The 15,830-nt window shown below is 40.7% G+C and overlaps 1 protein-coding gene across 1 annotated transcript in view; it reads right to left on the reverse strand.

Moving 5' to 3' along the window:
• Positions 1 to 10,651, reverse strand: part of cpm (carboxypeptidase M) — a 28,338-nt gene extending 17,687 nt beyond the window's left edge. The window contains exons 1-3 of the mRNA XM_079652934.1: positions 10,504 to 10,651; positions 6,026 to 6,193; positions 4,450 to 4,547 (exon numbers count right to left, since the gene is read on the reverse strand). Of these exons, the coding sequence (XP_079509060.1) occupies positions 4,450 to 4,547; positions 6,026 to 6,185 (258 nt within the window). The 5' untranslated portion in view covers positions 6,186 to 6,193; positions 10,504 to 10,651. The remainder of the gene's footprint in view (positions 1 to 4,449; positions 4,548 to 6,025; positions 6,194 to 10,503) is intronic.
• Between the last annotated feature and the right edge of the window lie 5,179 nt (positions 10,652 to 15,830).

The raw sequence follows: 15,830 nt of genomic DNA on the forward strand, positions 1-15,830 counted from the left end.
TTTCTAACAAGGCAGACTGTATTCCTGCTTCTGTTATTCTGTCGAGACGACGCAGTGTTTTTACTTCTACAGAAACATCCTCCTCTCCCTTAACGAGGGTTTGATTTCTCTCGTGTCGCGGACGGTCTTTGCTTCCTGTGTTTTGGAAGTGTTTCCTAAACAGTACAGTTTCAGATGAGCGCGTAACAAAAACATGCAAACGCCTTTCCCTAGAGATATTTATAGAAATAGAGAACTTGCAGAAAGGGAAGTCAGCACCTCATGCAAATGTGGTATTATCGAGGGAAACTCATTTGTGAGGTAATGTGACATATTTTGTTCAGGTCACATGGGGAACATTCAAATATAAACACACGAAAACTCTAAATCTTGCCCAGTACATATATCTAGTCAGAATATGTCTCTACACCTGATATGAGACATAATAACTTCAGAAGTGACACTGAGTGAGAAATCAGGTCTTGTTTTTAGACAATGCATCATCTTGTTAAGTCAAATAATCTTATGTTGAGTTGTATCTCAGATGTAACACATATTTCTTTACGTATTTATTAGAAAATCACCAACTAACATCAGAAAACAGAAAACTTTTGAGCATTTGTGGCTTATTTTGAGTCACACAACATTTCCTGATTCTGGTGAAATATAGTTCAGAATGAGTTCTCCAGATAATTCCAAGATGTGATTTATCTAAATATCCCTTCTTATTTCAAGAAATCTTACCAAGCTGATGTTCACTTGCTCTATTGGCAGATTGTTTTACTTATTTAAAGTGAAAACAGCTTGTTTTCAATATTGTTTAACTTGTTTTTGGAAAAGCATTATTCCCAGTGAGGGTGCAAATTTCACATGTGAACTACAGTGGTGTTTTGTTTCTAGTGAACATTGTTATTGGGAATAATAGTGTCTTCATGTCTTAACGCTTCTGAGTCATAGTTTGCACCTCAAACAACAAATAAACCCAGAGTTACGGTTTCTTTACTTCCTATACAGAAAAAAGGACGGTAAAAGAAACTCAGAAATCTCAGTGTCAGTGTCAGCCGCTGCCGACCCACCGGACATCCATCCCATAATGATTGTCCGTGAAAAAAAGTTGTCTCTGCCGTCTGACGCTCTGTTTGATGTTCACACTTCTGGAGGAATTATACCGTTTTTGACGAACAGAAATATTGTTTTCTGGAATCACTTTAAAATTTGAAAGGGAAAATCTGTATTTTGGTTTGAGTGCGCAGCCGGTTCGGAGCTAGAGCCTGAAAAGCACCGTTTTTTTCCCGTTCACACCTGATGCAGACAAAACACTGAATTATCTTATATTTTACTTTTTCACATGATAAAATGTGGTTTTATTTAATTGTTTATGTTAAAAAAGATGATTGTAATAAATGTGAGAAGTGAGATCTAATCCACATGTGGAAAAAGTTAATCAAATAATTACGTGTTTTAAAATGTTCGTCCTCCAGGTTCCTACAGTTCAAGCTATTTAATGTTATTCTTTTATTGTATTTCCTGTTGTTGTTTGTTCCATTCTGTAAAGTCCACTGAAACAAACGTGTTGTGTTCTATTTGGCTTTATAAATAAACTTTGATTTGAGTCACATGTGAAAATGAATTTAGTACGTGTTTTTTATTATAATCCCTGAACGACTTCATAGGATTAACCAAATGTCTTGATGCTTCCCAAGAGAGGATGTTTTTGGAGGGTTTCTCCACCCTGATTTAAACGTCTTTAGCTCCACAACCGCCGACACTGACACTCCAAGAATACCCAGAGCATCCGTGTGTGTTTTATTTGAGCTGCAGGGTGGGATGAACCCTTTATAGCAGAGTGTATCAGAAATAAGATGTGAGATAAAGAGAACAGAATAAAGTCTGTTTGTTATTCTCACAGGAAATTAAACTCCCGACACACACACGCGCACACGCACACACACACACACACACACACACACACACACACACACACACACACACACACACACACACACACACACACACACACACACACACACACACACACACACACACACACACACACACACACACACACACACACACACACTGATGTCTACACGATACCTTTTCAACGATTCCACAGAGGCTACATTCCTGCTGTGTGTGTGTGTGTGTGTGTGTGTGTGTGTGTGTGTGTGTGTGTGTGTGTGTGTGTGTTCTCAATGAAAAGGTCTTTTTCTGGAAGTTTCCTCTGACCAGACACACTCCAGTGACTCTGTTTGCTGACTGTGTGTGTGTGTGTCCAGGCGTGACTTGTCTATTTAAGGACATTTCCATTGACTTTCACTCACACACTCACACACACCCACAGTGTGAGCAGCAGTAGGCCGTCACCCCAGTTACCAGATGCTGGTCGGGGTCACTAATGCCCCTTTCACACCAACGCGTTTCCAGGGCCGGTTCGGAACTAGAGCCTGAAAAGCACCGTTTTTTCCTGTTCACACCGCAGCGGAGCCGCCCCTAAGCTCCGGAAACCGGTGCTTTTCAGGCACCAAAAAATTGTCGGTCTAGAAGCAAGAACCGCATACGTCACGCTTACGTCAGGGGCGGGATCAAACTGAGCTAACAGTTAAAGGCAAGTACGGCAAATGAAAGTTGTAACAAGCAGTAGCGCTGAGCAAAGTGAATAGAACGCAACCACAAAGACACACTTTATTAAGTCAGGCAACACTAACCAGGCTTCGTGTGATTCTGTTTATTTGCACCTTACCTTGACCATCCGTTCACTGTTATTGATCATTGTGGAGAGAGGCAGACGTTGTTTTGTATTATAGCAGCTATCGGATGGAATCAATACATGGGCTGCACAGGTTGTCATGTCCGACTATCACAAGTAGAATCATAATGAAAAATACGCCGGTAAAATGTGCCTGTAGAAAACGGCTTATGCCACAATAGGATAGCAACAAGTAGTCAGTTTAGCTTCGGTTGCTATGGTAACATCACCCATTTTATACCAGAGAAACTTTCATAACAGCGTTGTGATGCCAAACACCAGGCAGCACTGCAGCGGTCGGTAAATGCCGCTGAAACACATTAATAAACAATGAACCACGGCACTCTGGAGTAAAGGGTTGAGAAGTAGTTATTTAATTTAATCTGGCTTCGTATGATTAAAGCGAAAATCAGCGACGTAAACGGTGATGTCGCGACGCAGCAGCGGCAGCACCAGTCGGGCTCTGGGCGGTGTGAACAAAACGGGGGCTGAAAAGAAAAAACGGTTCCGAACCAGAAAAGCTCTAGCACGGAGCTAGAACGAGAACCGCGTTGGTGTGAAAGGGGCGTGAGTGTTTCATTCACACAGATTTCTTAAAACTGAGATTTGTTTGAGTTCTTTAAAAGTGAAATATCATGAATTTATCACCAATGTTTTATGTAAATAATGTGACTTGAAGGCAGGATGAATATCACCAGTAACTTACTAAGTACTGTAGTAATTGATCTGCCCATCAGTCTATGAAAGGTGTTAAAATGAGCACATCCTAAAACATCTACAGCAGTAAAGTGCTACAAATCTCCAAATGTTTGAGAAAATACCAGAAAAATGCTTAAAGAATATATGACAAAAGATGTGGAAAATCACGGATAATTGTTAGAAAATAAGTGATAAAAAATCTAAAAGATCAAAGAAAAATGTTGGAATAATGGGGGAAAGTATGCGAGTAAAGCCTGAAAACATTTGTGAAAAATGCCAGAAACATATATGAGAAACATAAAATCATTTGTAGAAAATTGTTATAAACTATGCGGAAAATTATGTCCAGAATTTAAAGAAATTGAGGAAAATATATTTAAAAAATGTAATATAGCGAGATTGTTTTAACAGCGTATAAAGGAGGTGAAATACAATAGAACAGACAGAGGACCAGTACATGAATAATGTGCAGAGTTCACTTAGACTGTAGTGTTCCTGAGATGTCTGCTTCCTTGTTCTTGTGTTGTGTCAATAAAGTTATTTCCTGTCCATTATTGCTGTTGTTGTCTCTGTTGAAAGCTTAAATCCAGAGATCTGTTTCATAATGCCGACTAATACCTCAAGGTTGGCACACTGTCGGTTTGCAGCTGAGAACACACCCACACACACACACACACACACACACACACACACACACACACACACACACACACACACACACACACACACACACACACACACACACACACACACACACACACACACACACACACACACACACACACACACACACACACACACACACACGCACACACACACACACACACACATGCACCAACACGGTCTGTCGTCTGAATACAAAAGTGTGTGTGGAGTGTGTTTGAATCTGAATGGCTTTTGTTGATCTCTTTAGTCTCCTTTTAGTCCCACTTCCTGTCGTAAGGGAGGGGTCCTGCGTGTGTGTGTGTGTGTGTGTGTGTGTGTGTGTGTGTGTGTGTGTGTGTGTGTGTGTGTGTGTTCACCTCGTTTCCGTGCATGTTGGCCACATATTTGAACTCGGGGATGCCGACGGTGTGCCGGCTCGGACTGAGACCCAGAGCCAACACCCACAGCTCCTGACCTGGGGCAGAAAATTAAGAAGATTTTACACAAAACAGACAGAAAACAACCAAAATTACACCCAAAAAACTGCAAAATTCAACAGAAAACACACATTTTAAATGTCCTCTAACTTATCTACCAGTCAGAAATTGTGATAAAAGCCATATTTTATTAACGCTTTGTGGGTAAAAACGACTGTAAGGCATGCAGACGAACGGGACAGTAAATAATGACACACCTGGTGCTTCTAGATGCTAACGTTCTTATATTGACAGTAAAATCACTGATGTGTAGAAAGCCTAATGTTCACTATCTTATCTTGGTGTGTTAGCATGCTTCAGATAATTAGGGCTAAAAGCAAAGTACATCTGAGGAAATATTGTTAGTTCTGCAGATATTTGTTCAGAAAGCTATGAGTAAACTAACTTTGGAGTTAATATTTACCAGGACTAGTCAACTTTTAGAGCGGAAAACATTGAATCACTAGCGTTGGGATTACTGTCTCATAACCTTATAGCACTTTGGCGGTGTGCTTAAATAATAAATACAACCGTGTTCCGGTTTAAAAGTTAACAGACGCACAGATATAACTTTAGAACACGCAGCAAAGTAAATCAGCTTTTAACATAGAAATCAATCAGATCGCCTTAAATAACAAGTACGTTTGACATTAGTTTGTCAGGATATAATGGAGATGAAATGAATATTAAAGAGAATATTTAATTACATTTTTCATTATTTAATCAGATTATGAAAGTCTAAAGATTAATTTAATAAAGGAGATGCTGCTGAGGAACATTTCTCATGTAAACAAAACGACTGTGACTGTCGCAGAAAAATGAATGAATGAAGCTCTGCAGGCCACAGCAAGTCTGACACACACACACACACACACACACACACACACACACACACACACACACACACACACACACACACACACACACACACACACACACACACACACACACACACACACACACACACACACACACACACACACACACACACACACACACACACACACACACACACACACACACACACAAGGACCAAGGCCAGCTGGTGTCCTAGATTAGCTCAGATTAGGTGTGTGTGTGTGTGTGTGTGTGTGTGTGTGTGTGTGTGTGTGTGTGTGTGTGTGTGTGTGTGTGTGTGTGTGTGTGTGTGTGTGTGTGTGTGTGTGTGTGTGTGTGTGTGTGTGTGTGTGTGTGTGTGTGTGTGTGTGTGTGTGTGTGTGTGTGTAAGTGTGTAAGTGTGTAAGTGTGTAAGTGTGTGATTAGCGAGATTAGGCAGTCTGAAGATTAAATGAACCACCCTTTGTAATCATGTCATACACAATCAAAGAAGAATGCGTTGGAGCGCTAGCCAATAGGAGCGCGAGTGTTCCGTAGTGATGTCACTGTGTTCTGGAACTTTGGGATTCTGGGACCTTTTCAAACTATTTATCTGACCTTTTAATGGAGGAAAGTAAAACAACTGATGAACAGGTGTTACCTCTGACCGACGGTCCGATGCTGTACAGGTGACAGATGTCGGGGTTGGAGGTGTTGATCTCCACCAGGTACTGCTGTATCTCTCGGTTGTTATGGTAACGGAACTCCAGCGGAGAGGAAGGGGTGAGGAAGAGGAATAGGAAGAGGAGGAGGGATGACATCACTGCACCTGAGGGAGGAGATAACAGAAAGTCTGAAACTAAGGCCCAATCCCAAACCACGCCCTACACACTCCCCCTCCCACACTCCCCCTCCCACACTGCTCAGGTAGAGACCGGTCTCAAGTCAGCACCGATGCAGACTCTACTGATGTTTTGTAGGTGGAAGAAAAATCTCGTCAGTTGCTTAACATGGGTATCAAACGACGCGGATTGGTCAAATATTACCCATAAGTTACGTAGTTTGGAGTTGGCAGCAGAGGAATATGGCCCAATACTTTTCATAATCATGGGCACAATCTTTTCTGGTGCAACAACCAGAACCTCTGTCTTATCAGCATTGAGTTGTAAGAAGTTATCTGCCGTCCGGTCCTTAATAGCACTTAGACATTATAAGATATCCTAAAAGCCTCACTAGGTTTGAGGGAAATGTGGAGCTGGATGTCGTCCGCGTATAAGTGATATGTAATGTTAAATCTGTTTATGATCTCTCCTAAGGGTAGCAAATATAGGGAGAATAACAGAGGCCCCAAAACTGAGCCCTGCGGGACACCACAGGACAGTGGAGAGGAGTCTGACACAAACTCTCCAATCGAGACGGTGAAACTTCTGTCAGCAAGATATGATGCAAACCAGTCTAGTGCTATGCCAGATATGCCCAGTCACGTAACCTCTCAAAATGGTGATCTACAGTGTCCAACGCAGAACTTAGGTCAAGAAGTGCTAACACAGAGCAATCACCCACATCAGAAGCCATCAGGATGTCGTTAGAAACCCTCAGGAGAGCCGTTTTAGTGGAGTGCTTTTTCCGAAACCCTGACTGGAACTTATCGTAAATATTGTGCCTCTCCAGTGCAGCAGTGAGTTGGTTGGCCACGACCTTCTCTAGAACTTTTGACAGAAAGGGTAGTTTTGATGTAGGCCTGTAGTGCACGGGCAGAGCCGGATCTAAATTTGTTTTCTTTAATATGCGCTGAATAGTGGCATGCTTAAAATAGGAAGAGACACATCCTGTAGACAAGGAAGTATTAATAATAGCTGATAGAGCACTGCCAATGGTTGGTAAAACTTAAAAAAATAGGGAAGTTGGTATTACATCCAGAGGGAAGGAAGAAGGCTTCATTCTCCTATTCAAATCCATCCGTTCTTGTGAGTTGATAGGTTCGAAGGAGCCAAGCACAGAATGGGATGGAGAGGGGCTAGAGTTGGGCAGTGAAGTCCCAGGATGAATACTGGACCGAAGCCACTGTATCACCATCAGCAAAGGAAGCTTTGATTTAGTGTACAACTGGACTGATCACTCTCGATTGTGATCATAACAAGGGCGTGACCGCCGGTCAGTGATTCTGACCGGGATGTCCATCGGTATTGAAGTGGAAGCTGAAATAGGCACAGGTTGGGGTATAGTTGTAGGGGACCCACCAAGCCACAGGGGGGAGCTAATGTGGTTTGTATGGGAGGGAAGGGCTTTCTTCTTTTCTCGCTAGCATGCGGCTACCCAACCTGCTGGGGTGGATTCCATCAGTGCCGAAGAGGGCGGGTCGGTCCCAGAATAGATTAAAATTGTCAATAAAACCTCCAGTGGCTCTGGAGCAGCCTTCCTCGACATTGAGAAACACCCTCGCTGTTTGAGGGCTTGATAGCCCACTCCCCCTCCACACCGCTCCACACTCGTTGGTTTGGAACAGCACTTAATAAGGCGGACCCTACGCGCGAACGGAGGGGTAGTGTGTAGGGGTAGGGGTAGGTGTAGGGGTAGGGGTAGGGGTAGGGTGTAGGGGTAGTGTGTAGGGGTAGGGCGTGGTTTGGGATTGGGCCAAAAGGTGTTGATTTTGATGGAAGTCACTTTGATTCAAAGGATAAAAACTGAAGAAACAATTACGAAATAAAACCATTTTTAGTTATTAGTTAAATACACATGTTTACCTTAACTTCTTGTGTTTTTTATTTATATTATTTATTTCATTTTATTTCATATTTTTGGATTTTTTTTTTATAGCTTGTTACGTTAAAAGGACCTCTGAGTTATAAAAAGAGATGCAAAAAACCCATAAAGAGACTAAAAACAATCCAAATTAAAATGAAATGATCTTAAATAGACACAAAACCCTTACAAAAATATAAAAAATGGCCACAAAGAAAGTCTAAACATCATAAAGTTTGTGTTCTTAAGAGAGGTGTTGTTTGGGCCTGCTGCACGCCTGAGCCCTGTGACCTCCAAGTCTTATGTGTTAAGTGTCTTCCTGCTAGCTACCATTATACATTAAGGACACAAAGCTGTCTTACTTTAATTTCATGCATCTCTTCAAGACTTTTCCAATGTTGTAATGCAGAGACGTGTTGGCTTGTTTCTGACGGAGATGAAATATAATAATCATTGTTCACTTATGGATCTTTTTAGGTTAACCCAAAATGAAGACCATAACGAGGAAGCAGCCTCACGGCCTGTTAGCGTTTCTCAGCTCCTAACGGATCAAACAGCCTCATTTCAAACAAATGGACTATTTCTAGAATAGCACGACCCTCTCAGTGCATTTGGAGAGGAACTACTTTCTGGACTGTTCTGAATGCAGTGAGACTCTTCATTCGTTGGGTTCAGTTGTGTTCTCATATCATGCATTGTACTCAGATCGGTTTTCATGTCAGAGCAGTCTTTCTGAGAAATGACCGTCCCATCCTGAAAGAGAAGAGCTCTGTATGTTCTCTTTGTTTGTCCTGCAGGCTGAACAGTGTGTGGGTAAAGGTTAATGTTGCTTCTCTGCAGGCTTCTTTGAAAGCTGAACAGGAAGTGGACACCTTGGTATTATCTGGTAAATAAAAACAGAAACACACCGTCGCTTATTTCTCTCATCCCGCACGTCTTTGTGTTTTGTATTCTGTGCTTCAGGTGTTCTTCCCCCTGCTGCGCGGCGACTTACGGATGGAAACTACTGCTTTTTATTTCATAACCAAAGAGCAGCGTTCATTAAAAGAAAGTTTGCCATTGTTGAGCTGGTTATAGAGAAACAGAAACTGCGTGGTTCTATTAAAGCATCCAGTCAGGCAGAACCAGCGTAACAGGAATTAAAAAATGTCACATCACTCTCAGAGAAACACAAACTGCGTGTGTGTGTGTGTGTGTGTGTGTGTTTGTGTGTGTGTGTGTGTGTGTGTGTGTCTGTGAAACTGTGTGTTTTGTGTTACATCACTGTCAGTAAGTGTACTTTGTACAGTAAAGAATGTCTCTGTCGATCTGCTGTCACCTGTCAACCTCCCTACAGGCATTTTAACCACTGTGTAGAAGTGTGTGTGTGTGTGTGTGTGTGTGTGTGTGTGTGTGTGTGTGTGTGTGTGTGTGTGTGTGTCTGCAGGTACGTTTTATTATAATCACTCCTATCTGAGTATCATCGACTCAGTGACAGTGTAACAAGTGGCATGAATAAAAAAAGGAAGATCAAATAAAAAAAAAAGAAATTCAAATAAAAATACAGTAATAATAATAATACTGATAATACAAATGTATAATAATAATAATAATAATAATAATAATAATACTGATAATACAAATGTATAATAATAATAATAATAATAACAATAATAATAAGTATTCACAAATACAAATATATGTGGACAGATTGGACAGCTTTTTGGAAATATATGAGTTTTAATTAATTTTTTTTAGTCTCTTTGATTTAATGTTTTATTTTTAAGTCTAGCTCAGTAAAAATGATGTTGAATTGAGTTATTTTAATGTATTCATGGTTGAGTTGAGTTGAGCTGAATTGGATGTGTTTTATTATCTACTTGTTCGTTAAATCTGCAATCAAACATGCAACACAATATCTACAAATTATTACGCATCTGTATGTATTTATATTTTTAATTGTAAAGCACTTTGTGACTTTATTTTGAAAGGTGCTGTAATATTATACTTCTACTCCTCTAGTTCAGAGGTACATGGTGTACTTCTCCTCCACTACATGTATTTAATACCTTTAGTTACTTTACAGATGTGGATGAATGATGTGAAATATAATAAGTGTTAAATCAGACTTTAGTTCCACCTGGAGTAAATCCACCAGCTACCCTGCAGTATACAAAGTCATTCAAACTAGCTGCACCTTTACCAGCTTTGAGAACACTTTCATGATCAATCATTATAAAACATATCATATATATTATTCTGAAATGGACCAATCTGCACAATGACTACTTTTACTATATTTTGATGAGAATACTTTTCTACTTTTACTAAAACAGCATATTAAATGCAGGTATTTTACTAACGGAGTATTTATACTGCGGATCGATAACAGACAGTAACTGAGGCTCAGAGTCTTACCTGTCTGCAGGTCCGTATGTGGCTCCGATACACACACTCACACACACTCACACACACACTCACACACACAGACCGATCAGTACCAGCAGAAAGTCCCGGTGCTGGATCCGGTCTGTTGGAAATCAGTCTGTCTGCTTCTCTCAATGAATGTTCCTTATTCACCAGCGGGCCTCCCGTTCTCTCACCGGGAGGGGCGGGGCTTAACGCGCTGTGTGTGTGTGTGTGTGTGCGTGTGTGTGCGTGCGTGCGTGTGTGTGCGTGTGTGTGTGTGTGTGTGTGCGTGTGTGTGTGTGTGTGTGTGTGTGTGTGTGTGTGTGTGTGTGTGTGTGTGTGTGTGTGTGTGTGTGTGTGATTCAACTATGAATGAAACACAGTGGTGATTCATTCAGTTTCAGGGGATGAGTAATACAATTAAATACACAAATAAAATACAAATAAAATACAAAAGTATGTTAAATAAAATAAATAAAAATAAAGAAATATATGTAAATATATAAAGAGAGAAATAAAATGTATTATTACAATAAAAAATACATAAAAAGAAAATAAATAAATAGATATTGTTCTTAAATTAAACTTAAAGGGTAAAATATAAGCTTTGAGGTAAAACACATTTTCATTGAATGATACACCCTTTTTTACTTTTCTCTTAGTGTATCATGTGTTGCCTTTAGTTCTTCAGTTGATAAAGGGAGATATAAAGAGTCGTTATCTTGAAGAGGACTTGTTTCTGGTTTCCTTCCATGAAAAACAATCCAAGACCAAAAGAGATGGTACGTTTTTACCCAAAAGTGTCTGTTTTGCATGAAGTTGAAATGCATTCATTGTGTCTAAAGAGATTGACTCAAGTTAAACAAAATATAAATGTTTAAAGTTCTTCATCTTGAATTTGATGAAACAGAGGTTATAGTATTTAAAGTTTTTGATTTTGTGGTGTTTAAAGGTGACTGTCATTTGATAAACTCTACTTTGGCGCCCCCAGGTGTTGATACTAAAACATTACACTTGGACCACATTCGTCTTTTTATGTGCAGGAGTAAAGGAGCAAGTGCACGTGTGTTTATTTCCAGTGCTAACCCTGCAGGGACGCACACTTTTGAGACTTCTTTCTTGCTTTAGTGGGATTAAAAAGAGGATGACCAAAGCGAATCAAAGAAACCCTCAGAACAATCAGAAAGGTTTGATTTGGGGTTTAGGCGCCATCTGGTGGTTTGAGCTCCAAACTACAAGTCGTTTTCTGATTCATCATCTGGGAAATGTTCCAAAAAAATTAAGCAGATAAGATTACAGCATTATAAAACAGATTTGGGATGATAAGTGGTCATTTAGGAGGTTAGGGTGATATGTGAGTAAAATATATCGACACTTTAAACAAGTATGGTCTCTAAGAGGGTACGGTGGTACTGTAGGATGGTGGTAGTGGTCATTGAAAATATTCACTGGAGTCATAGTTTAGGTTTTAAGATTTAAGAGGTTTTAAGACCCCTTGAGGAGCTTTAAGGGGTCTTTAAAAATGTAGGACTGGTTTTGGATAGTGCATTGGTTATATATTTAAGGTGTTGTTGGGTCCTGGAGCAAAATGTAAGAGCCATTTGAGTCATTTCAGAGATTGCAAATATCCTTAAGGAGATTGTAGGGTGGTTCCAGCAATGTTCAAAACCACAGATGGAGCCAGAAATCTAAGTGTAGTCATGGACTCTGACCTGAGTTTCAACAGTCACATTAAAACAGTTACTAAATCAGCTTACTGTACTGTCACCTAAAGAACATATCTAGGATTAAAAGACTGATGTCACAGCAGGATTTGGAAAAACTTGTCCATGCTTTTATCTTCAGTAGACTGGACTACTGTAATGGTGCCTTCACAGGTCTCACTAAAACATCTATTAGAAAGCTGCAGCTGATTCAGAACGCCGCTGCTCAAGTCCTCACTGACACTAAGAAAGTGGATCACATCCAGGCCCGGTTCCAGAACAAAATGACTCAGGGTGCATCTGAGATTAGAGAGGGTGCAGTGGTAAAGCGCTATTTTTATAAGTGGGGAGTGGACCTCACCTCCTCTAGGGGGTCCTCACCTCCTCTAGGGGGGTCCCCACCGGGTCCTGGGGCATTTAAATATTGAAGTTAAAAGCATCAATCTGGTGCACTTTGAGAGCAACATAAAGAGATCTATGGATCTATGTGCTGTCATTGACACTGTAACTGTTATCCATGTAATTATCTTTTATTTTTAATGACTGATTTTAAATGCCATTTTCTTAATGTCTTTCATTTTTTGTAAAGCACTTTGAATTGCCTTGTGTTGAAAGGTGCTATACAAATAAACTTGCCTTGCCTTGCCTGCCTTGCCTTCCAGGGGGTAATTGGAGTCTTTAAACATTTTGTAAGGATGCTCAAGGAAGTTTTAATGTCCTTTGAAGAGGTTGCAGTCCCTTTGAAGGAGGGAGTAGAGGTATTTTCCAAGGACTTTGGTCATGGTTGAGTTAGAACATGTCTAGAAGTTGCCTGGAGTCGTTTTCAAGGTAATTTCAGAAGTTGTAGGAGTCCTTGAGGAGGCTTAAAAGTTCCCTGAGGAGATTGTTGAACTCATTGAGGATGTTGTTGGGGTCCTTGAGGAAGTTCTGGCGGTCCTTAGAGTTATTGGAGAGGTTGTTAGTATTATTGAGAAGGTTTAAGGAGCATGTAAGTCATTGGAGAGGATTTAACGATACTTTAAGTGGTTTTAGGAGCCTTTAAGAAGGTGTTAGAGTTCTTTGACAACATTGTAGGCTTTAAAGTAGTCATCGTCGGACACCTTGAAGAGTTTTTAGGACACCTTGAGGAGTTTGTTAAAGTCCCTGAAGGGGTTTTTTGGCCTTGAAGAGATTTCACGGATCATTGGGGTCATTGAAGGAGCCCCTGAGGAGGTTTGAGGGTTCATTGAAAAGGTTATAAGCAACCTTGAGGAGTTTCTAAGGTTCCTCTAGGAGGTTATGCGTTTTCTTGAGGAGGTCGAAATGTTTTTTCAGGAGGTTTCAGGGATCATTTGAAAAGGTTGTAGATATAAAGGACGTTGTAGGGTACCTTGAAGAAGTTGATTGGAAGAGTCCTTGAGTCTTTTTTGGAGATTCTTTAGGACATTTTAATCCTTGAGGAAGTTGAACAGACCCCTAGAAAGATTAAGGAACTTAGATTGAGTTGTAAGAGTCATTGAGGAGAACATAATCCTATATATTTAGTTTTCTTTGCCTAGCGTTACATATGGAGCTAATGTCCTGTAATAAGACATTTCCCCGGATATAAGAAGGTTCGGTAAACATATTTTTTAGGCCTGTCAAGTTAACGTGTTAATGCAATTTTTTTTTAACGTCACTAATTATTTTAATGTGTGATTAACGCATGTGTATTTGTCCTCGGCCCGCCCCGTAGTTTCAGAGCCCAAAGGCTTGAGGTTGTTGTTGTTGTTAGTTAGTTGGATGGTGGGAGATTCTAGCGAGAGATAAGGATACAAAAAAAGATGTTTTAAACAGCAAGCCAAGCACACGCTGATGCTCAGCCCCGCTCGCTTGCGGCAGACAACGCTTGAAAGTTTGCCGGGGAGACGCCTGGACACTTCTACGAGCAGCAAGCTTTCAACAGAGAGGTTCCAGGTTGTCCAGGCGTCTCGCCGGCAAACCAAGCGTGCCGGCGAGACGCCTGGACACTTCTACGAGCAGCAAGCTTTCAACAGCGATAGCTAAATGGGGGCTACAGCTTAACATCGTGGAGGACGAGGGGGCTGCGTTAGATAATTCTGATCGCATCCAACGTGTCGACTGCTCATCACAGCGCATTGTTTTGACTCCTGTGGGAACTTCAGTCTCATGCTTTGACTGTTATGAAAACAGAGGAGCGGCATTTCACCGACAACTGTAAACAGGCTTGTCAGTTTGAGCAACGGTCTCAGTGCAGAGAGAGAGAGAGAGAGAGAGAGAGAGAGAGAGAGAGAGAGAGAGAGAGAGAGAGAGAGGTTGTTGTGTTGAGAATATTCAGGAGGATATGTGTCATTGTTCAAATGATAATAAACAAACATTTGCATAAAGAATATTTGTCCACTCATATGTTGATAAGAGTATTCAAAACTATTATATATTCCTCTAAGGTGCATTTAGTACAGATAGAAAATGTGCGATTGATTTGCGATTAATCGCGGTTCACTATTTGAATCGACTGACAGCCCTAATATGTTTGTATCTAATTTCAGTTGATTCAAATTTATATTGTGTAATTTCCTCCCCTGAGTCTCAGGTGTAGTTTTCTGCCTCCTCGGTGAACAGACAGCACTGAAACTCTTTAATCCTCCGTGTTGAACGCTGAGGTAATAATGTCGCAGTAATTGTGGCTCGGGGGTAGCGTCTGGATGATTGACAGCTCATTTAAAACAGACACGGTGAGGCAGATGAGCGGCGAGGCTCAGAAACAGGAAGTTAATGAAGCTGCAGGGATGAGCGACAGGTACAGCGTTACTGAAACAAACCTCTGACGCTGCGCAATTTAAAGCTCGTTTGAAGAAACACAGAGACGCTGATTCACATGTTCACTCTGTAATGAAGGGCTGCAGGACATAATGTTTCATTTACCTGGAAACAAAGAATCAGAGTCTGTTCTTACCTTCAATTTAAGAGCAGAGAGTGTAGATAATTACATATTGGAACAGTTTCATAGAAAAGCACAGGTAAAGAAACCCAAACTAAAGTTAAAGTACATTTCAACTCAATGCCTTTTTTTGGGTTTTCCTTTGAAGAATTGATCCTTTTCTGTCATTTAAATAAAATAACTATTTGAAGAAGAAGAATTGGAAAGGAAATTCAGTTTCCACTCTGCCTGTCGTACTTTTATACAGGTACATACAGTACACACTTTTTACATCATGCACATTCATATACAAATACACACACAGTTATATGCACACATGCATTGAGAGGTCAGAGCGGAGGCAGCCAGTGTAGCCGGCGCCAGTGAGCAGTTGGGGGTTCGGTGCCTTGCTCAAGGGCACTTCGGCAGTGACCCAGTACCAGTCCACACTCCGTATTGTTTTGATCCGATCGGGACGTAAACCGGCGACCACTTCGGTCCAAAGTCCAATCCCCGACTGAACCACTGCTGCTGCTTATTGTCACTTTCTCTTTTCTTGTCTCCTTCATTCATGTTCTTAGATGTTTTTAAATGTGTTTCTTTTTCCACTTGGTCTCGATTCCTTTTAAAGTGCTTAAATTGCCTTGTTGCAATTTCAAATATAAAAACACAAATGTGCCAAAACACATGAAGAAACATCTTCAACAAAACATGCGCAGCTTTAACTAAAAGTT

This window comes from Notothenia rossii (genome assembly GCF_949606895.1).
Source record: "Notothenia rossii genome assembly, chromosome: 10".
NCBI classification, from domain to species: Eukaryota; Metazoa; Chordata; class Actinopteri; order Perciformes; family Nototheniidae; genus Notothenia; species Notothenia rossii.